This window comes from Vulpes vulpes, chromosome 3, assembly GCF_048418805.1.
Source record: "Vulpes vulpes isolate BD-2025 chromosome 3, VulVul3, whole genome shotgun sequence".
NCBI lineage: Eukaryota > Metazoa > Chordata > Mammalia > Carnivora > Canidae > Vulpes > Vulpes vulpes.
The window spans coordinates 8,468,874-8,492,399 of record NC_132782.1 but is presented as its reverse complement, the minus strand read 5'-3'; the positions used below and the strand labels follow the sequence as shown (position 1 = coordinate 8,492,399).

Below are 23,526 nucleotides of genomic sequence, written 5' to 3'. Positions count from 1 at the left end.
AAGAATATTTATTTGGTAGGAGGTTGGGCAAAATGGATGAAAGGGAGTGGGAGATACAGGCTTCCAGTTATAGAATGAATAAGTCACAGGAATAAAAGGCACAGCATAAGGAACATAGTGATATTGTAATAGCGATGTATGGGGACAGATGGTAGCTGCGCTTGTGGTGAACATAACATAATGAATGTATAAACTTGTTGAATCACTATGTTGTACACCTGAAACTAGTGTAGCATTGTATGTCAACTATACTCAAATTTTAAAAAAGGAAAAAATATGGAAAGAATACTGATAAGTTACAATAATAGCAAAAGCTAACATTTATTCACTGATTACCATGTGCCAAGCATAGAGCTAAATGTTTCATTTCAATTACTTCACTTAATTTAGCCTTCTATAGAAATGAAGATTAACTGCTGTGAATTTCTCAATTAAGCATAATTGCAAGCAAGGAAAATTATATGCAAGGATATTTAAATAGGAAAATCTATTATGTAAGTCATTAGCCATAATCAAAGCATAACTTCTGCTAGATGAAAAAGTAAATAAACAAAAGTAAATAAATAAACCACCAAGGTTATATTTACTTATTGAATTAATATCACAAAAAGTCATTTTAAAACCAATTATCTAGGGGTTTATTTTTAGTATTCACAATAAAGGATTCACTGAATTGAATTTTTTTTCATCTATATGTTCAGGATTGTGTAGACATAAATTAAACGTATCTCAAAAAGGAAAGTAATTTCCACTGCAAATAGTGTTAGAATTTCCCCTTAACTGTATTAGAAACAGATTGTAATTTCGTTTAGGAGAGTTAAGTAAAATTTAATTAAATCCTTCACAAGTATTCTAATGTTATTGTAGTTAAATGGTCTTTAATTCATTGAATAGGAATTATAAAATCAGTGGTATAAATTTTATACAAGACCATTTAAGTAAATAGAAGAATTTTTATTATGAATAACTGTATGGCATGTACAGCCTTACTTAGAATTCAAAGAGAATGTAAGAAGATAAATATCTCAAAAACAGAATAACTTAGTGTTATTAGTGTCTGATTGCAAAGGGGTTCATCAGCCTCTTGTGTTCTTATAGCCATCAGAATAATTTTTAGTAAATTAAGAAAATGATTCAGGGTCCTAATTAAGCATATGGAGCATACATACATCAGTGTGTATCAGTTAAAATAGCAGAAGATGCTGTTATCCAGTTGGCCAACTAACTTATCACATGGCTGTACATTTATGTAATTAGAAGGTTATAGAGCATGCTGAGTCTCAAATTTCAAAAGCTAGTCTGGTAGGACTGGAAGCATTATCACCATTTTCTAGTTCAATCTTTTATAATATTACAGGTGAGCAAGTTGTGATGCCAGAGGTTGACTTATCAAAGCCATATAAGAAATTAGTAGTAGAATGATTCTTTAAAAAAAGAGGGCATAAATCTCATCAATCCATCCATTCATCCATCCATCCATTCTTCATTTCATGTGTTCATTCATTAAACAGACATTTGTTAAATGCCTATTATGTTCTAGATACTAGGGATATGATGGTGAGCAAAACTAGATATGGTCCCTGGTCTTATGGCGACTATTTTGAGAATACAGTGGAAAGTGGAGAAAGAGTAATAAAATAATCACTCAAATACATGTAAGATTATAAATTAAGACAAATACTTTTTTAGAAAATGAACATGGTCTATGGAAATATATAACAAGGGGACCAGATCTAAATCAGAAGGGCTTTCCCAGAGAAATGACCTTTACATTAAGCATTTATAGCCTGAATAGAAGCAACAAGAGAGGAGAAGGTGCAAAGAGGCGCAGAAGCCCTGGAGAAAGAAATGAGTATCTGAAGAACAGAAAGCCCAGCATGTTTGGAGTCTAAGAAGTAATGAGAGAGAGGCAAGAAGGAACAGGAAGGCCATCCCAGACCAGTTAGGGCCAATAGTTCAGACAAACATTTGGTCTTTATCCTAAGAGTTATGGAAAGCTGTGAGAGAGTTTAGCAGGAGGATAAAGTTATAGCTCTCATCTTCGACAGTTTTATTTTTACATGGGCAAATACCAGATTCACAACTGCTATTCAAGGTATAGGACATTTTTCTAAGTTTTGGTTCTGTAAGTGATGGCCTGGAGAAGGGGTAGGGTGGGAGGGATAGAGAATGGCAATATGGATATGAAGGAGGATTGGAAGTTGGTTGCCATACTATCCATCTGGCGTATCTGACTGTTTGGGAGCTCTATAATGAATGTGTTCTGAGAATAGAGTCATGTTTGAAAAACACAATTGTTTTGGAAGATTCAAATATAGGTGAAATTTGCTTGTGGTTTGTGAGCTACCTTCGGCAAGGTTTTACATGGCAAAACCCTACTTCTGGAATTGTTAAGATGATGTGGCTTTTGTGGGTTTTTGTGGCTCATTTTCTCTATAAAAATCCCAGTCAGGATGAGAAATTATCTAGGTTCATTAATGCCTCCTCTCTTGAGGTGTCTGAAGGTAAAGATTTGGGCTGACCTCTTCTGACCAAAGAGGATGCTAAACTATGTTGTTGATAAACCAGTAGTAATCCAAGCCAAGCATCTATGACAAAATACAACGAACAGCTTAAATGACTAGGTTTTTAGGCTAGTCTGCAATCCCAGCTTTGCACGGTTTAGAGTTGTTGGAACATCATCTCATCTTTTTTTAAAATACTCTGACAACTCTGCACAGCCTGAATAGCGTCCCTGCTGCTCAGCATGGCCCTCCTGGACACCCTCTGGTCCTTCTAGACAAGCAAATGGCCTCTAGGCCTTCATTAGCCTGTCCATCAGGGAGGTAACAATGCTCACAGATCTTGAGACAGGAATTAAACAAATGTTTAGCAATGGCAGGTCTTCTCTTCTCTTTTTTGAGAAAGAGAGAAAATGTGTGTGCATGCAAATGGGATGGGGGAGGGGCAGAGAGAGAGGGACAGAGGAAATCTTATGCAGGCTTCATGCTCACTCAGCGTGGAACCCCACTTGGGGTTCGATCTGAGATCATGACCTGAGCAGAAACCAAGAGTCAGTAGCTCAACCCACTGAACCACCCAGGTGCCCGGCAGGTCTTTTCATTACATGAGATAGAACAGATGAGAGAATTTATTTAAATTTAATCATCTTTTTAGTAATAATGTTTCCATTTCTCCCAAAGTTCATGACTCCGAAGGAAATACAACAAGACCACTTACACTGGAGGATATTTTAAATGGGACATTTGCCTATAAAACATTTTTTCCAAACTGGATTTCAGGTAAGTGAATTATTTGTTTGTTTTCTGAGTTCTTAAAAAATATGTGTTTTTTGTTTTTATTTTTAGTATCAATGCATCTCTATGGTAACCGAAGCCATATCATCTGAAATGGAAAGAAAGAGCAATTATTTAGATAAGTCAAGTGGCCACCAAAACACCTTTGGCAGAATCATTTGGTCTGCGTTTACACAATAGTAATGATGCCACTTAGAGTTTCAGCAAGAAAGTAAAAATTGAGAGTGCATTGCTAGAATAATTTTAGCATATTGTATGGTTCTTCAGAATGGGAGATATGCACCTATTTAGGAGATGTCATAAAAAAAAAACTAAAAAAAAAAAGGAGATGTCATAAGAGCTTTACCAAAAGAGAAATTCTATTGTCAACCTGGATATCTGAGAAATGGACAAATCTTACTCTGACAAAAAAGTCTTTCATGGGCCAAAAATTTGATATTTTCATATAAGTTTCCAAAATAGGATGTTGTCAAATAAGTCTAACCAAACAAGTAGTAAGGTCAACTACATTGTTTATGACGTTATAGTTTATATCTAAAGTACAACTGAACAGATTTGAATATTTTGATTCTTCTCTTTAGGAAATAAAATGCACGTCAAATGGGTTTTAAATTAAATCAAACACAACCCAAAAGTCATGTATTTTTTTCATTGCAAAACAAACATACCATTTTAAACTAGTTTATCATCCTTGTAACACAGAGAAAATTTTATTCCCAAGCACCCTGAACTGGTCGTTATAGGATAGCTACTAGTAAACATAGCATTTTTTTTTTTTTTTTTTGTGGAGAGTAGAGTAAGAGCATCCTTTCATCCCTTCCACTGTCAACTTATTATTTTAAATCTGACAAAGCAATGTCCTGGACAGGGAAGAAAAACAAAGTAAATCTGTGAAATAAGAGAGGCTTCTCTTTCTTATAAATGTATTTCCTATTAAGGGAGATCATTTCAAGTTCATTTTCCTTCTTGTTTAAAGGACAAGAATATCTTCATCAGTCTACAGATAATGATATAGTATATTACAATATTGAAACAGGAGAATCATATACCATTTTGAGTAATGCCACCATGGTATGTATCCAGCATCATCTTCCTCCTCAAAACTTTGCCATTTCTTCACTAATCAAGGACCAAACTCTCAGCACTTGATCTGGACTCAACATGCCTTCTTGGCTCCATCTCTCACGAAATTGTCAAATTCTCTCTTCTGGTCACACTAGACTACTGTCCTGGCCTTCTCTCAATCACCTAGCATCTTTCTTTCTCTGTGGAAAAAATGTAGCAAGAAACAAGAGTCAAGAACTCAGTCTTTATCACAGGGAAACCGAGGCTCCAATACAAGTCTGTCAATTCCCTAGTTACGGAAAGTTATATAGGGTTCCTCACTACACTAGCCACGATGTGCCTCATTTTCTCTCTCTAAAGGGTAGGAAGAATAATATCTCTCTGGGTTACTACAAGAGGTAAGTGATGTAACATTGGAATGTAGTAGAACAGTGCCTAACACGGAATACGCGCTCAATAAACAAGAGCTAGGAGATGTAGGTGCGTGCTGCTCTAACTCCCAGGCTCTCGGTCCCCTTGCTTTCTCCACCCTCAAAACCCTACTAATATTTTAAAGTCAAGCTCAGATGATACTCTCCTCCTCTGCACAATCAATGATCCTCTCATTTGGATTTGATCTCTTCTTTTTTTAATGCCTTGGTAATGTTATATTTATATATCTTTAATAGAACTTTCTAACTTGCAATACATTACTGATTTTCAAGCTTAACATTTTAAGCTTCTAGAAATCACAAGGTATATCCTATTTATCACATCTTCTTCCCATAATGTTTAATAAATTTCTTTGTATACAGTAAGTGCTATGTAAACATTTTTAAAAACTGCATGTAGGAGTATATCAGGTATATGATATCCTTTTAGAACTACACATTTACATGGCTCTGGGTGTTTTTTTTTTTCTGTATTCTAATCAACTTCTTTATAATTTCAGAAAAGTGTGAATGCTTCAAATTATGGCTTATCACCTGATCGTCAATTTGCATATCTAGAAAGTGATTATTCAAAGGTATGGACTATTTAATTTGGGTATATCTGTTTATATCTCTTACTAATCCACAGTTTGACTTGTAAAAGTAAGAGGAAGCAAGAGTATATTTTTATATCTAAATATTCAACAAGTTAATGTGGGTTCTCAATGAGCCCCCAAAGTATAACTGAAACATACACAAATAATTCAGAATTTGGTGTACTTGTCTGGTTATCATCTAGGTAGTAGAAACTACTTTCCTTTGGGGGGATACATTTCGGGGCACTGACGTTTATCAGAAATGGGAGAGTTATACTTGTATTTCTAAAGCTATTTGACTTCACAAATCATTAGTTCGCACATATTTTAACCTCTTGAAAGTTTATTATTATTTAAAATGGGAAAATCAAGGTGTAACCTATTTAACTCACTTGCTCAGGTAAAATAATACATAGCCAGTGGTAGACCAGGGTTTAAATCTGTGTGTTCAAAAGCCTGGAAAAGGAGAATCCTACCAAACCATAACCATTTAGCCTTACTTAATTTCCCCTTCCCGAATGAAGTTGCAGAGGGAAGTTAATTATCTTGTTTTATCTACTTATACAACTCCAAGATACTTATTTTTTGTAATAAGGCACAAAAATTTATTATCAACTTAAACGTCTAGTAATTACTTTTAGATAGACAATCTTTTAATCGCCATTTCTCATATCCCAGGTGAGACGTAAAACTCTTAATACACAGAATGAATAGTTAATCTTTCCCCTCCACAGCTCTTCTTGTCTGCTGATTATTTTCCATTGGACCAGGTCCTGGTCACTGGCAATCTTTAGGAAGACGCATTTCAACCAGTTAGAGTTTCTTTGCCAAGAGTTTGAAAGCTCTTTTAAGAAACAAAATCCAAAGTAATACTTATATTATTCCCTAACCACAGAACACATATACTTAATGAGAAAAAGAACAGTTTTTTTTAAGAGGAATTATAAACTACATATCTTCTATTTATTTTTCAATTTCTATTATTTTTAAAAGTGTTAAATTTAAAGAAAGATAAACATTTTGTAACAAAACCTGTGTTGAGTGAAATTCTTTACCTAATTTTAGAGGGTATCGTTGTAATGAACACAGGTGTAGGGTAATCCTTATGGCCATGGAGATCATAGTGGTTTCACTTCAATCAAGGTAAAGCATAAAGGGAAAATTCTTAGGAGAGAGTGTGTCAAAGAAAGCTTTTTATATTAAGAAATGTCTTCGGATATGCTTTTTATGGAGTGAGGGTTGAATCACTGCTGAGATTAGTTCTGGAACTTAGACAAACAGCACAAAAGTCCACAGTAAAACTCTTTTAAATGAAGACTCTTTTGGAATTGAAACATATCTTTCCTAGTGCCTTGTGAAAATTGTCATTTTATAATTTTGGATTTTAAGTTGAATGATTTGTGATGATACATTATTAATATAAGCTTTTTAAGAATCATAATGTGTCTTTGTCTCTCCTCTTTCTGACAGCTTTGGAGATATTCTTACACAGCAACATATCACATCTATAACCTCAATAATGGGTAAAATTTCATGTCTATTTATTCATAATACTTACATCTATTATAGTTTTTCATTCCAAATTCTGTTTTGAGGTTAAGACTAAATTCTCTTGTTACTGATTTTAGTTTCTTACTCCTTTACAGTGGATGTGTACCCATCACACTTAAGAAATTTAAAGAAATACTTTTATGGAATATTTACCTTTTTTATTTGACTAATACCTTGCATTTTTACACATAATGCAGTTTTATTTTCCCTACTTCGGGACAACACAGTATAAATAAACCATTTATGGAAGTAAACATACGTACTGAAAATACAAACACATGCATGGGAATGATACAATACTTTCAGGAGAATGGCTACTTCATTGGAAGGAAGCAGAAGGGAAGGAGATGCAATATTAGTTGTATTTGAACACATACTCCATTAATTGTTTTTTAAATCAATTTTATTTAACATTGCAAAATATAAGTATTTCTTAAATTTAGGTTGTGGATAAATTGTTACCTATTATATCATTTTCTTTATTTATTTGTAATGCCTAACTACTTGAAATATTTACAATTTAAAAGAAAAAAAAAAAGGAGTGAGTAGGTAGGCAAAGACCTAGTGAAAGAATTCCTGGCAGAAGCAATAACATGTAAAGGCCCAAAGGGAAGGAAGAGCATGGAATGTTCCAGAAACTCAAAGTAGGTCAGTTGAGTTGAAACTGGAGAAGGGCATGCCAACTAGTGAAAGGTAATGTAAGGTTGGGAAGGAGTTGGGGCCAGGAAGCAGGGGCCAAATAATAATGAGGAAACAAGAAGAGTTTTAGATGTCGTTGTGATGACAATAGGGAATCACTGAAGAGTTTTAAATGGGAAATGACATGATCAGATTTGCACTTTAGAAAAATCACTCTGACTAAGTATGGACAATGAATTGGTTTAGTTACTCATCTTAATGTGATATCCTATTTGCTGTTATATAAAAGGGTAAAATAAGTATATGGCTTTAAGAGGTATTGAAAAATTTTATGGTCTATTTCCTCTTTTGTCCAGCAAGAGCACAAAAATTCAAAAAAAAATCTACTTATTTTAAAAGTTCAGGAAAGAATAACTCTGATCTTAAACTGTCAAATTAAGAACTAGGAACAGCTACATAAAGTAGAACCTGAAGTCATCTAATGTACTCTGGGTCTTTCTCTTCTCTATATCCACATCATCATCAAATTCAAAAAGGATTTTTTGAACACCTACTATGTGAAAAGCACATGTGGGAGAGATACAGATGAATTTGAGGCACTAGCCCCGCTCTCAAGAAAACTTGAAACTAGTGAAATAAAAACCCTTACTCTTTCAGCACAACTTCTTGAAGCTTGAAACATTTTCTCATTTTTCTTATAATCATTTTGCAATTCTCCATGTCCTACCTATGTCGAGGTTCAACAAATTAAATAGCATTCCAAAAGAAGATGACAATACTAATATTTTAATTATGGCTTGTATAAGCTTTATGGCCTAGAATCATTTTAAGTATTTAGCTTTTGTGCAGTGAATTTAGTCAAACTTGCTTGCTTTCTTGCTTTCTTCCTTTCTTTCTTCCTTTCTTTCCTGTACAACTAATTTGCCAGACTGATTCTTTTTTGTCAGGCAAATATAGCATAATTTAGGAAGTGAGGGATGACAAATTTGTTGAGATTCAAGGCAAGACCAAATATCACTAATTCCAAGTTTTCTATGTGCCTCTGAAGAGTCTATAAAAATCTACCACAGAGCAAATGAAGATACTTCTGGTTTCAAGCATGGGAAGGAGTACTGAGGAGATGACAGCCTTTGTAAGCAGCCTCCTCCACTTTCTCTCATAGTGTTAGTTATTTAGAAAACAGAAAATGGCAGCTGTGGTGACTTGCCAGTCATGAAGAGCCTGTGTGCTGAGATTTTCAGCTTGGCGCTGTCTGAATGCGTGCCTGGATGATTCCACAGCATATGGAAACCTGAGACAGTGTTACAATGTCAAAGGTAGCATGAACCCTGGCTTGACACAGAACTGTAGCCAGGTGAAGAATGTCTTCTTTTTCGGATCATTCCTCATGTCTTTCAATATATTCTGGCCCTTCCTGGTGCCTGCTGCTCATAAACTGTCCTCTGGCAGGCAGGATTCTCACTGCAGCACCAATGGTTTCTCTCTTTTCCGGGGGCATCACTCTTTTCCCAAGCAAAACTGACCTGCCCCTGCTATGCTAGGCCTCAGGCTGCACGACCTAAGAAGTTACATCAAAGTAGTGTGGGTTACAAGCCTTTGCAGGTGTCTCTACTTTAAAAGAATGAGAAAAGTAGAAATGCCAGGCAGATGTTCAAGCCAGGCTAAAGTTAGTTTTTGGAGAGGAGGCCAAAGAGTCTTTCTTCAGGCTCCTCAATTTATACATTGGAGGCAAGTCTTGTTTTGTGTCTCCACAAAAGCATTCCTAATAAAACCATTAATATGATCTTCAAGAATATAATAGTCAAAACTTGGGCATAGCATCCTATGACTCTTTAGCACTTGTAAAAATCTGAACACATTCTTGCTGAAGAACGACAAAAGCTCCACAGTGTAAGTTAGTCAATTGAGTATTTGCAGGGCGACTTTAGGCATCAAAGTGAGATTTTTGGCCAATAAGATATTTGAAATTTCCCCATGGGTGGAGAACTTTGCAAGCTTAAGGCATACTGCCCAGTGTATGATCTGTTTTTCAGTTTAGCTTGAGATCAGATGTTCCTTTCCTTTTCTGATTTCAAGTCAGATCCCTGGGGAGATTGTCAAATGGCATCTTATTTTCAAAAATTTGAAATGCATATGCATTCACAGAGATGGGGGTTGTAAATGAGAATGTGGAAGAGTACATATTAAACTTCAGCACAATTATAGCATTGGAGAGCTGGAAGGCACTTCATCGACCATCTCAGCCTGATGTGTACAAATTTTACAGTCCTGAGGGGTAAGAGGCTTGAGTTTACTTCGGGGTCTGCCAAGAACCAGCTATGTAATTTTAAAAAGTCGTATCCCTCGAACCTCATGTTTATTTTTTATAAAAGGAGGGGTTCTTTTAGATAATTTCTAGAGATAGTCCCACTTTTGCAGCCTATAAATCTTTTTTGAAATCTCTAATTCACTTCACTAGAGAGGTCAGAAAACTGAGACCCGGAGAAGTCAAATGACTTTTAAGTAACTAGTAAAGAACCCTAATGTCTCTAGTGCCATTGCTGCCACATTCTTTCTGTTAGGTTTAAAGAAGCAGAGGATGATCCTTCATTGTTCTTGTTTACTTTTTTTCTGCTTTTAAAGACGTCTTTTTCCATTGAACAGCAAGGTTTATTATTATTTTTTCTTTCTTTTTTTTTTTCCTTCTAGAGAGTTTATAAGAAGAAATGAGCTTCCTCGTCCAATTCAGTATTTATGCTGGTCGCCTGTTGGGAGTAAATTAGTAAGTGTTTAAATTATAGAAGTGTTTAATCATTTAAATAAAAGAGGAGCCATTTGATTTTGGCCTTTGTTAAATTTCCCTGCCTGAAAGGAAAAAAAAAAATTCATGACTATTTTAGTGGTTAAAAACGGGAAGAGTTTTGATAAATTGAAACTCATCTGAGAATTCCGCAAAATCTCAAGCTCATGGATAGACTTCTTTAAATATCGCAGTCAAAAACTTTATCCTCATACTCAGCCAGAATGCGTTGTGCCAGAAAGCTGAGGAAAAATATGGTTTTCACAAGTTTCCCAGACTAGCTTCAGACAACATGAAATTTTGTCCAAGCTCTTATTTAAGGACTCTAAATAAAGATTAGATCTGGCTAGCTATTAATATTCAAAGATTTATTTGACTTTCTGTTAATATACACAATTATTTATTTGGGTAATAAAACAACATATACAATAGTAGACTTTATGCTTTATTTGGTATAGACTTTAAAAATCATAATTGATGTTAATTAATGTGAATTGGTTGGTTTTTTTGACCTATTAAAATGATACTTCAGTTGTGAATCTTTTTCACATTTCAAAATGGATTACCACTCATTTTGTAAGTGTTAGATAAATAGTTAATACAAATGTCCAGACTTCATTGTGTTTCTTATGGAATTCTCCTTATTAACTCACTTACCATTACTTCTAGGCATATGTCTATCAAAACAATATCTATTTGAAACAAAGACCGGAAGACCCACCTTTTCAAATAACGTATAATGGAAGAGAAAATAAAATATTCAATGGAATCCCAGACTGGGTATATGAAGGTAAAACTGTACTGTTTTTCTGCTGTTACTGTTTTAGGGCTTTAATTGAAAATAATTGCATATATTTAGTAAGATAGAGATGAGTGGTACGTTACTGAGATGAAGGGTGGCATTTCTGAAAGCTTTTATCAGGTTAGGAACAGAATGTGCCTGTTCTGAAAGAGCAAAATCTAATAATTGGCCTGAGTTTATTTTCATAAGCATTATAAAGTGGTAATAATAATTTATATTTCAAGAAGTATGTGGTCCTTAGATGCTGTTAGTACATTACCTCAGGTTTCTCTTTTCTTGAGAAATAAGTCTTTCTTCCAAAACAAAACAGCAGTCTTCATAATTTTGCAGGGAAATATCCCTAGTTTTTGATGTTTTCGTGACTTGCGTCCTCTTTCTATGCCATGTAGAGTCCAGGACTTGACGTTAAAAGGTTTTATAGTCTTTGCCAGTACTAAAAAAATAAATAACTGAAGTGTTATTGTTGTTTTTAAAAATATTCCCAGGAGAAAAAGTTAACTTCCAACGTTTTTGTCACTCTGTAGTATTTAATTATAGTTCTTGTTTGGGTACTTTAGGTGACTATAGAAACCAGAAGCTGCCCCAAAGGAAAAATCATTTATTGTTGAAATGTTTAATTAGTTTACTGAAATAATTACACTTCTGATTCATATCAATTCTTAAGAAGACTGGTTGATGTTTGATATGGGGTATATCTTTAAATTCAGATTATCCTTTTTCATAACCAAATTTTGGCATATGTCACATCCACATTAAGTAAATTATTTCAGTCAATAAATGCCTAATACAATCTATTTTGAGGCATTTACATTGATCCTAAGAGTAAGTTATAATTGTAATTAATATGCTTGTATTTATCTTTCAGAGGAAATGCTTGCTACAAAACATGCTCTCTGGTGGTCTCCTAATGGAAAATTTTTGGCATATGCAGAATTTAATGATACAGAGATACCAGTTATTGCCTATTCCTATTATGGTGATGAACAATATCCTAGAACAATAAATATTCCATACCCAAAGGTATGTTGAGTACTTTTAGCAGATGCTTCTATTCCTCCGGTGTCAAAATGAGCAACCAATACCATGAATAGAGGTGGGATCAACAAGTTTGGAGAGCTTCTTATCCTTGTGCATTGTAAGGCAAACATTGTACTGTGCTCTATTATTTATGTGGACATCTGTTGCTTTGGACATCTGGTTGTGCTGGATGAAGTAGTCTTTGCAAAATCCATCGCAGAATCTTTGAAAAACATATGGTCTAGATTATGGAGGAAAAACAAGCTTAACTTAATTTTAATTTTTCATATTTCATGCTCCAAATTCAGGGTAAAGTTCTGTTTTGCAATTCCCTCTTGAATTCTCATGTAAATGCCGACTAGAATGGAAAATACAAATGTTGAACTTGATGTTCCTGTCAGGTAGAAGCAGGTATGAGTTGTGATCTTTTCTGGACACACAAGGTAGGTTAAGTTTATAAGCCTAGTTTCTTCCTTGAGGAAATTAGACATGGAGTGAGCCCAGAGTTTCTTGTATAACCATTGTAGAATTCTTAGTGTACATACTTTTCATTCAGTCCCCTGTCCGAAGAGAAGGGTCCTGTGTCTGTAGTGGGAGAACAGCAAGGTCACTTGGAAGGTCATATGGTGGAGAAGCGTCATATCCTAATTTGATATAGACAAAAAACCTGAAAGGGGGTCAAATCCTCCTCTTTCAAAAGGCATGGAAGTGATTTTAGAAAATAGTTCTTTGTTCTTTAGTTCCTATTGTGTTTACTTGCCAAAGAGAGCACTGTTATGGATGGACGCAGTGGGTCCCCATACATGACACGAATGGGATGGATGTGCATACACACAAGTGCTTTTCGATGCGAGCCAAAGTGGCTGTGGTCAGAGAAGTAGAAATAGCAGATAGTCTAAAATTTATGTTAAAGGTCATTTGAGAAAAGGCAGTGGACAGGAGGTGTACGTTTAGGTAGGAGATCTCTCAATGGCTGTGTACAAAGTCCGAAAGCTGGAGATATTTGGAAGCAAGAGGTATGGTACTTGGGGCCTGGGATGTAAAAGAGCTTGGATCTTTAGGAGGGTGGAAGCGAGCAGGAAGAGATGGAGGAACCCAGAATTGAAGACTGACACTGGCAGAGAAGTTGGGACCCAAACTTTCATGCTTCCTTGAAGACTGAAGTTGTTGAAACATCTGAAATCAGACTGAGAAGTGAGACAGCTTGCAAAAAGCCAGAAGTCCCAGCTGAACCTCAGAGTGAAACGGGTCAGAGGAGAGCCTGGACAGTTCTTTAGATGAATCCGAACAGCCCAGAGTCATTTAAGGCTGTGAACCTAAACTTCCTGGACTTAAGTTGTTTAACAATTATAAGACTCTCTTTTACTGTGTTAAAATAACAGGAACTCTAAGAAGCTGTCTGGGTGTGAACTACACTGTCATGTAAATTTAGGGTGTATAATAGCACAGAAAGTACAAAACAAGGAAAGTGCAAATTCCACGGGCACTTTATTTGGAGGTGACATTTCCCTAATTTTGGGGGGATGAAAGAAGTAGTAATATAACCAGCAAGGAGAGTGAGTGATGACTGTCCTAGACCAAACTATAGGGTACAAGGCAAAAGGTATCTTTCATTATTCATTCTTTACACTCTCCCCACCCCACACTCCCTTTAGCACATGGAGAAACGATTGTTATACGTATCATAATAATAATTATAGGAAATATCTGTCTTGAAAGGCAGAAAAGAGAATATCAATTATGGAACTGCATTTTCATATCCAAAATATTTTTCCCTATGAATCAAAGCCCCCTCATTAATCACTTAAAATGTGTGTTTTCACTCTGGTTGACACAATATTTGTAGTTGCCCTGCAAGTAAAATTGAAATGAGATTCCTGGTCATGTTATAATTAGAATGTTTTCACAGTAATATACTTAATATTATTAGCTTATAAAAATATGCCTAAATTCCTAAAGTGTCTTTAATATGTTGGCAATAATTAGAATTTTATGAGCTTATATATCTCCAATGTTTTGGCAGGCTGGAGCTAAGAACCCTGTTGTTCGGATATTTATTATCGATACCACTTATCCTCAGCAGACAGGTCCCAGAGAAGTGCCAGTTCCAGCAATGATAGCATCAAGGTATAGTAAGCTCAGATGCTTCCCACCTTAAACTGAATTTTAACACTGAAATTTCTTTATCGGGATTTACACTTCTTTTCTAGTGAGTTTATGGTGTTTATATTCCAAGCAAAAATAAATAAATAAAGTTGGCATGCAAACCCGAATACATAATCAAATTAAAAAGCACAAATACGTTTCTTAAATTGATTTTAAAATACTAGCCTCTTTCACACATATAAAGGTGATCTTAGTGATAATATAAGGGATACTTCCCTCAGATGTGTGAATGTAAACTTAGGATCAGTAGGCAGATAGTATAATTCATACAAGTTCTCAGCGTGGCTTCTCTCAACTCTGGTCTACTTTCCAACCCAGGATTTAGAGATCATGCTTGCTCACATATGCATGACAAACAAGAGGAAAAAAGTCAACCCTCTCCAAATATTAGCATTTTATTTTTTACTAGAATGCAGTCTATCCACAATTATCTGTTGGCACAATTATCTGTTTGGGGTTAACTACAGTTAGACAGGGACATGAAGCAGTCTCACTTCCCCAGCATGGCACCCTAGGTAGATATTGTCTGATTAACCCTGATTATAGCAACCCTGCAGCATCTCCATCAGTCCTCTGTGGTCATTCTGGGTGAAGCTGATAAAGGTAAGAGAAGCCCTATGCCCTGCCTGGTGGGCCTCTTTACTACTTCCCAAAGGGCTTGGCTTTTCCTCCTGCTGGCCCATGCAGGAGAGTCAGCCAAGGCCGAATGATTGATCACTAACAAGGTAAAGAACCTCAGCAGAGGCCTCTGCTGGGCCCTTCCAGGGTGAATCCACTCGTGGGTAATTTAAAATAGCTTTATTATTATTGTTATTTTTTGGATGATCCATTACTCCCTCAACCCCAATCTAGTTGACAAAAGCTCGACTAAATACATCTTTTTTTTTTTTTCTTTTTAAGTATCATTCTCCTTAGGAGCCAAATGAAATGATAGAAGGGTGCTGTAGAAGGAGTCAAGAGGCTTGTTGGAGCATCTATAAAATCCTGACAATGTACCAGTAATAGTTAACATTTTCGTAGCCCTCACCATGAAGCAGGCAGAAATCTCAAGAACTTCAAGCACTCTCAACAAATTTTGTAGCAAGCTTTAAATTTGGTAATATTATTATTCCCATTTTATATAGAAACAGAGGCACAGACATGTTAAGTAAGTAGCCTTAAATAGTATAACTAGTAGGAGGTAAAACCAGAATCTGAGCCAGAGACCCTTCCAGTTCTGTGATTTCTTTTACATCAATGTCCAAAATTCTGTGGTTTATTTACACTGATGTTCTCTATCTACAGCTTCGTCCTCTGAGTGGAGTAATGATTGCTGCCATTCATTGACACCAACTGTGTGCCAAGCATTATTTGAGTTACTTAGTATACATCATCTCTGATTATTGCAGTAAATCTGAATTTCAACCCCTGACCATGGTCACAGTTAAAACTCGGCTCCAACACAAACATGCCTGGAGAGAAAGATGGGCATTTATCACGCTTGGCTCTCTGCTAGTTAAAAAGTGAAAAAAAAATGAGTTTACCTGTGCAAAATCACCAGTTTCATGCTTTTCCCCCTGTAGATGGACCAATAACTTTGTCTCATGTCTTAAGATTTTTCCTAAGATGTAAAATCCAAAGTGAGGAGAAAATTCAAGCATAAAATAAGTCCACTAGGTGAATGAGGTCTCTCAGAGATATTCTTAAAAGTCAGCAAGTATGGGGAGCCTGGGTGGTTCAGTCAGTTAAACATCTGACTCCTGATTTTGGCTCAGGTCATGAGCTCAGGGTTGTGACGTGGAGCCCCACATTGAACTCTGCACTGGGCAGGGAACCTGCTTGAGATTCTCTCTCCCTCTCTCTCTGCCACCCCCACCCCCACCCCCCCACCCCGGTCCTGGGCTCATGTGCACTCTCTTTAAAAAAATTTTTTTAATAAAATAAAAATCAGCAAGTATATTTAAGCTTTCTTTGTGGAAAAGGGAATGTTTTACTTTCCTTATCTATGGGATAAATGTTTCATAATACTAAAATACATCCTTTAGAAAACAAACCTTAAGAAATTATTTGATGTGATGCTACTTTATGGCTATGACTATCTGTTTTGCTTTATTTGCAGTGATTATTATTTCAGTTGGCTCACATGGGTTACTGATGAACGAGTATGTTTGCAGTGGCTAAAAAGAATCCAGAACGTTTCAGTTCTGTCCATATGTGATTTCAGGGAAGGCTGGCAGACATGGGATTGTCCAAAGGTAGGTTATATTAGAACCCCAGAGGTATATTTCTGAAGTAGAAAGCCCATGAGGGGGCTAACATTTTGTATTATAAGGCCAGAATTAACACATTCAATTCTTGATTGCTTTGCAAACAAATCCCTCCTTATTCAGCCCATTATTTTTATTAAAAATGACTTTAGCACTGATACTGCATAGAGAAAAAGGCTAAATGAAACAATTGGAGAAATAAGGTGTCTGGTTCTGAGTTAGGATGGAAATCCACCCTTTTGAGATGATACCACTGGCAGTCAAAACCCCCAAAATAATGAGGATGAAAAGATAAGATGGCTCTATTAGGAAAATAGATATGTTCTATTAAAAACAAAAAAACAAAAAAATTCTAATGGTGCTATGTTCTATTCAGTGTCAAAATTGAAAAATAAAAATTTCAGAGGAAATGGATATTATAAAAAAGCCAAATATTCCCATTTTAAAATTAACAGTAGATAATTGAGAGTATGACATGAAATAGCAGATCAAATTATCCTGCTCTCCTGTTATCTTGAGAATACTCCATACTATGCTAATTTTAGGAAGAAAAAACTCGCAAATTAGGCACAGATTTATTGTTGAGTTTTAATTGTTTCTATTGTTCAAATCCAAACATAATCTGTTAAATTAATGAGCTAGACAAGTACTTCAGCTATCTAAAAGCTTTAAAATGAGCCTGCTCATAAGGACTCATATTAGAGACTAAGAAATACAAAATGTTATCTTCAAATAGGAAATTTGATGGATACATTTCACAAGACTTCTAATTATGGAGACATTTCATTAAACCGAATATGGAATAAACCTATTTTATAAAGTTAGGAAAAAAGCACAGAGCAATCAAAGTAAATCACTAAATTCCATCTCAAAATTAGGACACTATGTTTTGCAAGAAAAGAGTCATATGAATCTATTTGGAAATATATCAGGACTATAATAGTCAACATTACTTGGGCTAAAAATATTTTTTTAAATCACTACTCTGTAAGAAGCTTGACTAATTTTGATGGAATCTGCTAGAAGCTTATTTTTATCTTATTTATATTTTGAAATACAAAACAGAAAGATGTTGGCTTTAATGCAGTAGCATAGGGGGGAAAAGAATAAACTTGATTGTGGTAGTTAATTAGAAACCATTTATCTGATAAATCAGCTTTGGAGGGATATATCTTCAATGTTTTCATTGAATCTAGGTATGAGGAATGATTGCTTTACTTTCATTAGTTTAAAACTACAAGATCAGTCATTTAGATACAATTTTTAGTTCTCAAACCTAGGCATTTAAAAACGGCAATTGCTTTGGAATCTGAAATTCTAATTTATCAAAATCAGGGACAACTTTAATCCAAACTGACAGTATATATAGGATACTTATTCAAGGAGCTGTGGAAATCCTTGGAATATAAACTTTAGCTTTATAGCCCAAAACAGTGATTAAATTTAGAATTCCAGGTTTAATTAAACTTAGGATTTCAAAACAACCTCTGCTTCAAAATAATTTGATAAATACATGGAACACATTTTCAGATTTTAGAACAACCAAGTGTTGAGTTAGACAACAAAGCTGTGCCTTCAGATTTATTATTTCCTTGCTTCTTGTAACAGTACTCTCTCGTGATTCTCTTTCTTCTTCACTGACTGTTCTTTTTGTTTCCAGCTCTTCTTTTTCTATTCTCTAAAAATCGTATTATTCTCCAAATTAATGTATTTGCAAGGTAGGCTAACTGCTATAGCAGCCATAGAACCCTTCCAGTGACTCAGTGGGCTAATACAATAGAAATATTTTGCACATTCACGTTACTACCTACTAGTAAGTCCAGGTAAGTGGGGGATGATGAGGGGTGGGGGATGGGGTGCTCAGGCAATGGCATTTCTGCTGTCTTATCTAGTGAGTTTCAGGGCTAGTTCAAAGTTATTCAAACCTCATTTGAATATGACCACTAATGATCAGCTAGAGAATGGAAAAGAGAGTGGAGGATCATGTACAAGAGGCTTCTATAGGTGAGGCCCAGAAGTGGCTCACACACCGTCGGTTAGAGCTTCTCAAATGACCACGTCCTACAGGAAGGAGACCTGCGAAATGTAGCCCACCTATATTCCTAGCAAAAAAAGAGAAAATGATTGCTGATAATCTTACAGTCTTTACCACAATTCTCAACCTACTCTTCAGGTGGTTTTTATCTATACCAGAGGTTTTGTTACCATTTGTCCCTCAAATGGCTACATCTTCTCTGGTTCATCCTCACTATTGATCCAGGGTTTTAGGCCTTTATCATCCTTTCTTCAAACATTAAAATAGCCTTCCAATTGGTCTCTCTGTCTCCTTCTAGCTAGAATTACTCATTTCTAATCCATTCTCTGTATCACGTTCTCAATTATATTGTCCAAATTGTGATTTTGAAATCCTTCAAAGGATGTGCCCAGAGTGAAAGTCCAAAATTCCTAGGGTGGCATAAAAATTTCTCCAAGATTGTTTTGATACCCCTGCATCTTCCCTCATCTTTAACTCTTTTTGATAGTCACCCTCCACTCAGCCATACTGAACCACCCTTGTGGTCTACTAAGCTGACTTGGCCTCTGTCTTGTTCATTTCACCAAGAATGTTCTTTCTAATTACTTGACTAGGAAAACCTATTCATCCTTTTAAGCTTTCTAAATTCTGTTCAATAAATGATTGACTGTATTATGCCAAAATATATACCAAAATAAGATCCAGCACACATTTTAAGATTCCTACCTATTTAATAAGACTAAGAAAAGAAAAAATTAACCTAAACTCCACTGTGAAATGCCTTTTGTAACTGCATGACACCAAGTGCTTGGGTTGTGCTAGGCTTCCATAGATGTAATAATTCCAGGCACTGCCTCATGGAAAATTAAGCCAGAATTATAAAAGGTTTGGAGTAAGATACAGCCCTTAGATCACTCATGTGTATGCAATAGCACTGATGTATAAGATTTTGAATATGGCCATCTTAAACTCAAGTGTGAGTTACTCAATTAACAATAGTACATTTTGAGTAGGCAGCTTAAGTGGTTCAAATGCCCAGATTATATTTAGGAAAAACTGTTCTCCTAATAGTATGTTTGTTGTGATCTTTCTTTTAGGCCCAGGAACATATAGAAGAAAGCAGAACTGGATGGGCTGGTGGAGTATGATTTTGCTATCTTTTCCTTATATTTTACTGTCACTTGCCAGATTCTCAGCTATCAAAGGACTATTTTATTTTATTTATTTTTAAAAAATTCTATTTGTTTATTCATGAGAGACACAGAGAGAGAGGCAGAGACACAGGCAGAGGGAGAAGCAGGCTCCACACAGGGAGCCCGATGTGGGACTCAATCCCAGGTCCCCAGGATCATGCCCTGAGCCAAAAGCAGGCGCCAAACTGCTGAGCCACCCAGGGATCCCCAAAGGACTATTTTAAATGTATTCAAACTGACACTACTTGTTTCATAGAAAAAATAACAAGGTAAAAAAAAAAAAGGTAGTGATCCTTTCAGCAATTGTGTGCCAGATAAATTTAATGTCTAGATGTTTAAAATTCTGTTGAGAACAAATCATATTCCTCATGTCCCATCCTTGACTTTTTCAGTTGAATCTCCAGTATCATAATTAATATTTTATTAAATGAATAAAATAAAGATTATTTTTCAAAAGATTACATTCCTGATCAGCTTAAAATAATAATTACTAACCAGAGGAATCAAATACACTGGTATTCTTAGGAATTTAGAGACAATCTACCTCATTAGATTTTATATAAGCTGAAATGAATAAATGAATTATATATTTTTTCCAGTTTTTAAGTGGTATCAAATAGGAAAATGTGTGCTTTGTGATGGTTTGTGATCACTTATATATAGGTTTGGGGAGATAGGTTTATTCAGTGATTTGTGTAAATTTTTAGTGTAACAAAATCACGTTTTACAAAATTCTCAATTGTGTCTAATATACCATATGAAGAATACACAATTGGACAGAGAATAAGTGGATGTTGTGTGGATGCTTCCACTTATTACAAACATATGATTGAATTCAACTAGCATTTGGATTAAAAAACACATACACAAGTTTCTCTGAGTAGCACATGTAAAGAAAAAGGAAACTCTTAGGCCCTGGTTTAATACATTAACCCATGGTACAAGAACAATAAAAAATTCAGAGTCAATTGTAAGATAATAACTCATAAAAATTCAAAGTTAAGGTGAGTATAAAGAAGGTAAATTGCAAAGTAAAATATCTTCAGATATTAAAAACTGTTTTGCACTTTTCTGGATTTAGTGATTTTTAGCTTATACATGTTTGCTTTGTCTTTAGTTAAAAACAGTTCTGTTTTAGTCATTAACTAGAAGATAGTTATTACTTTATTAAATATATACAGTAAATGTAAGTTATATTCTAAAATAGCGAGGTAACAAGGATAAGTGTGTAATCCAGAAAAAAATGGGGAAGTCCTATTTGAGTTCACCCTTTGCCACTGTACTAAGCAACACAAGAAAAATCAGAAATATTTAGTGAAAGGACAGAACTTTCTAAATTTTTGGAATGTTGGTCAGTTCAAAGCTTCTCCTCCAAAAAGGTAATTCCTAGGTCATTGTTTGAAAACTTGAGGAAAAGGAATGTTAACCTTTAACTTCCAGTAAAGAATGAAGGCAAAGAAGATTACCTGAAGACTTCCTTTGGTTGTATTCTCCTTGATGATAACGTAGCTGAAGTTATTACAGAATAACATGAATGATACGATTTTACAAATATATAAATAGATAATAGATTATCTATTTGTATTTACCTACAAATAGATACTAGATATTTTACAAATAGATGATATCAATAGTCTTCTTAAAGACATGATTTTAGAAATTCATACACATTTATTCTGAAAATGCTACCAGCATTCAAAACACTCTGAATTATTTTAGAATGCATCTTTTGAAATCTCTTATTTAGAAGCATCTTAGAATCATCAATATTTATATCTTATCAACTTTTACAATCTGTATAGCACCAGCCTTGCAACCTCAGCAAATATGAGCTGGGTGAATGGATCAATTAATTAATTAGTTAATTGCCTTCTAAAGCTGAAGAACATCGTTTTAAATATCCTCAGTGGAGGCACATGCATATCTTTTGAGGGAAGATGAGATTCCTACATTAAATAAAAAATCAGTTTTAAAAAATCATGCCAAAATAAATCTAGTGAATAATGCATTGTTTATCTGCAATATATGTTTTGTGCTAGATCATTTTAATATCTGTAGCTTTGGAATTCTACTGGGAAAAATATTTTTTTCACGTATTCATCTCAAATTCCTAAAATTTACCCAATGGTCAGTAAATTTTCTAAATACCAGAAGAGGTATTGTTGAAAACCTTTGCAGTGATAGCTTTCAAGAGAAAGTTCACATTCTCCCAAGGCAGCTGCTTTGAAGAGGTCAGTCATTAGATTTTATAAGTTTTGACATGTCTTTTAAAAGTCAGGGCATAACTTCATATGCTCATAACTCATATGTCATAAATGCTGGATAGCTTCCTTTGACCTATAATCAAACCAATGGCTTAATAAAACTACCCACAAATAACCTAGAAATACGTATGTCTTTCAGACATTTGTTCAAGTAATATTTATGAAGTTTTTAGAGAAAGTGTGCTGGTTAATCATATTAGTCTAAAACCAAAGAGTGACTTTAGAGAAGTTGATCCTTTAGAATTTATTAAGGGGATTTAAACTGAAAAACACCTTTGGAAAACACCTGTGAATCAGAGGCGTGAGAGTGAATGACTTGCAAAAAGCAATGCACCTGTTAGCTGCAGGCACGGACCTGGGAATAGAGCTTTACCTATCACTTTCTGTCCTCCAGCATCAGATGCTCAGTGTCTTAGTTTGGGGGAAAGAGCCTAAATTCTCCTTTGGTATTTGATCTGAAAAATAACAACCACAAGTTCACTTTAAACAAACTATTCCTTGCCCTGTAGAGAACAGACAAAAAGAAACCTTTAATCAAAGAATCTAGCATGGAATTGGTAAAATTTGGAGAGCAAGCACTAAAAGCATAAAGCTGAGAGTGAGTGCAAAACCACACGTAAATTACTTTAAAGTCATTAAGCCATACACTTCCCTTAGCTGTTGGCAAAATCCCTTTGTTCACAAAAACGAGAGTTGTTTTGGATTTGGGGGTTTTATTTATTTTTTACTTTTAAGTAAGAAACAAGGAAATAAACCTTAAATAAAGCTGGCTCAGTTCAGTTGCCAGAAAAATGAGCTTTCTACCCGATGCTGAGTCTGGGCTTTTCACCGAATGTGGACTCCGTTTAGGCATCAGCCTTTGATAAGTAGGACCTCAGGTTGTTCACCAGCCATGGGAAGAAATTATCTGGTGGTAAATAATCTTACCTTCCAAGTAAAATGTTTGAAATGGCTTTGCACATAGAGGTGAGTAATTTATCAGAAAACCTAAGCATGATAAAGGGGCTGTGAAAAGGCCTTGTTAAAACTGAGGACCACCTCGTTATGAGTGCTTATCTAGGGTCCAGGTGTGAGTGGCCGCAAGAAGCACTTAACTCAGGATGCATGATGGCTCTAGCTCTGCTAAAGTGAAGGCGGAAATATTTCACACTCTCTTTAGCTCACCCAAGTTACCCGTCCATCTAAAGCAGCTCTCTTCAATGAATGCAATAAAAAGGGAGAAGATAACAGTCTTTGTTTAGCAGAGATAGTCTTCCTGTTTGCCTGATTCTAATATCTTAAAATATAACCCTCTGCCCTCTTTTTTTTTAATGAAAATGAAATTTTAAGTTTGAATCTAGAACAAAACCTTTTTCTTTACAGTTCCCTACTAACCGGAGGTGTGAGGAGAATATGTTTTTACTCTGGCATCTCAAAATATTTTGTGACCCTGGTTCCATTTTAATGATAAAGACAGTGTAGAGCTGGGTTTTGTCTTTCACCCTGAGG

At 35.2% G+C, this 23,526-nt stretch overlaps 1 protein-coding gene across 3 annotated transcripts in view; it reads left to right on the top strand.

Annotated features, from left to right (window-relative positions):
• FAP (fibroblast activation protein alpha) overlaps window positions 1–23,526 on the top strand; it is a 71,402-nt gene that overhangs the window by 13,858 nt on the left and 34,018 nt on the right. For 2 of the 3 annotated variants that reach the window (XM_025994157.2, XM_072751745.1), the window contains 10 exons: window positions 3,183–3,281; window positions 4,273–4,367; window positions 5,293–5,367; window positions 6,838–6,890; window positions 10,246–10,318; window positions 11,006–11,126; window positions 12,004–12,158; window positions 14,179–14,282; window positions 16,420–16,555; window positions 19,679–19,723. In XM_025994157.2, the coding sequence (XP_025849942.1) occupies window positions 3,183–3,281; window positions 4,273–4,367; window positions 5,293–5,367; window positions 6,838–6,890; window positions 10,246–10,318; window positions 11,006–11,126; window positions 12,004–12,158; window positions 14,179–14,282; window positions 16,420–16,555; window positions 19,679–19,723 (956 nt within the window). The remainder of the gene's footprint in view (window positions 1–3,182; window positions 3,282–4,272; window positions 4,368–5,292; window positions 5,368–6,837; window positions 6,891–10,245; window positions 10,319–11,005; window positions 11,127–12,003; window positions 12,159–14,178; window positions 14,283–16,419; window positions 16,556–19,678; window positions 19,724–23,526) is intronic. The other variant, XM_025994158.2, reaches the window with a different exon arrangement.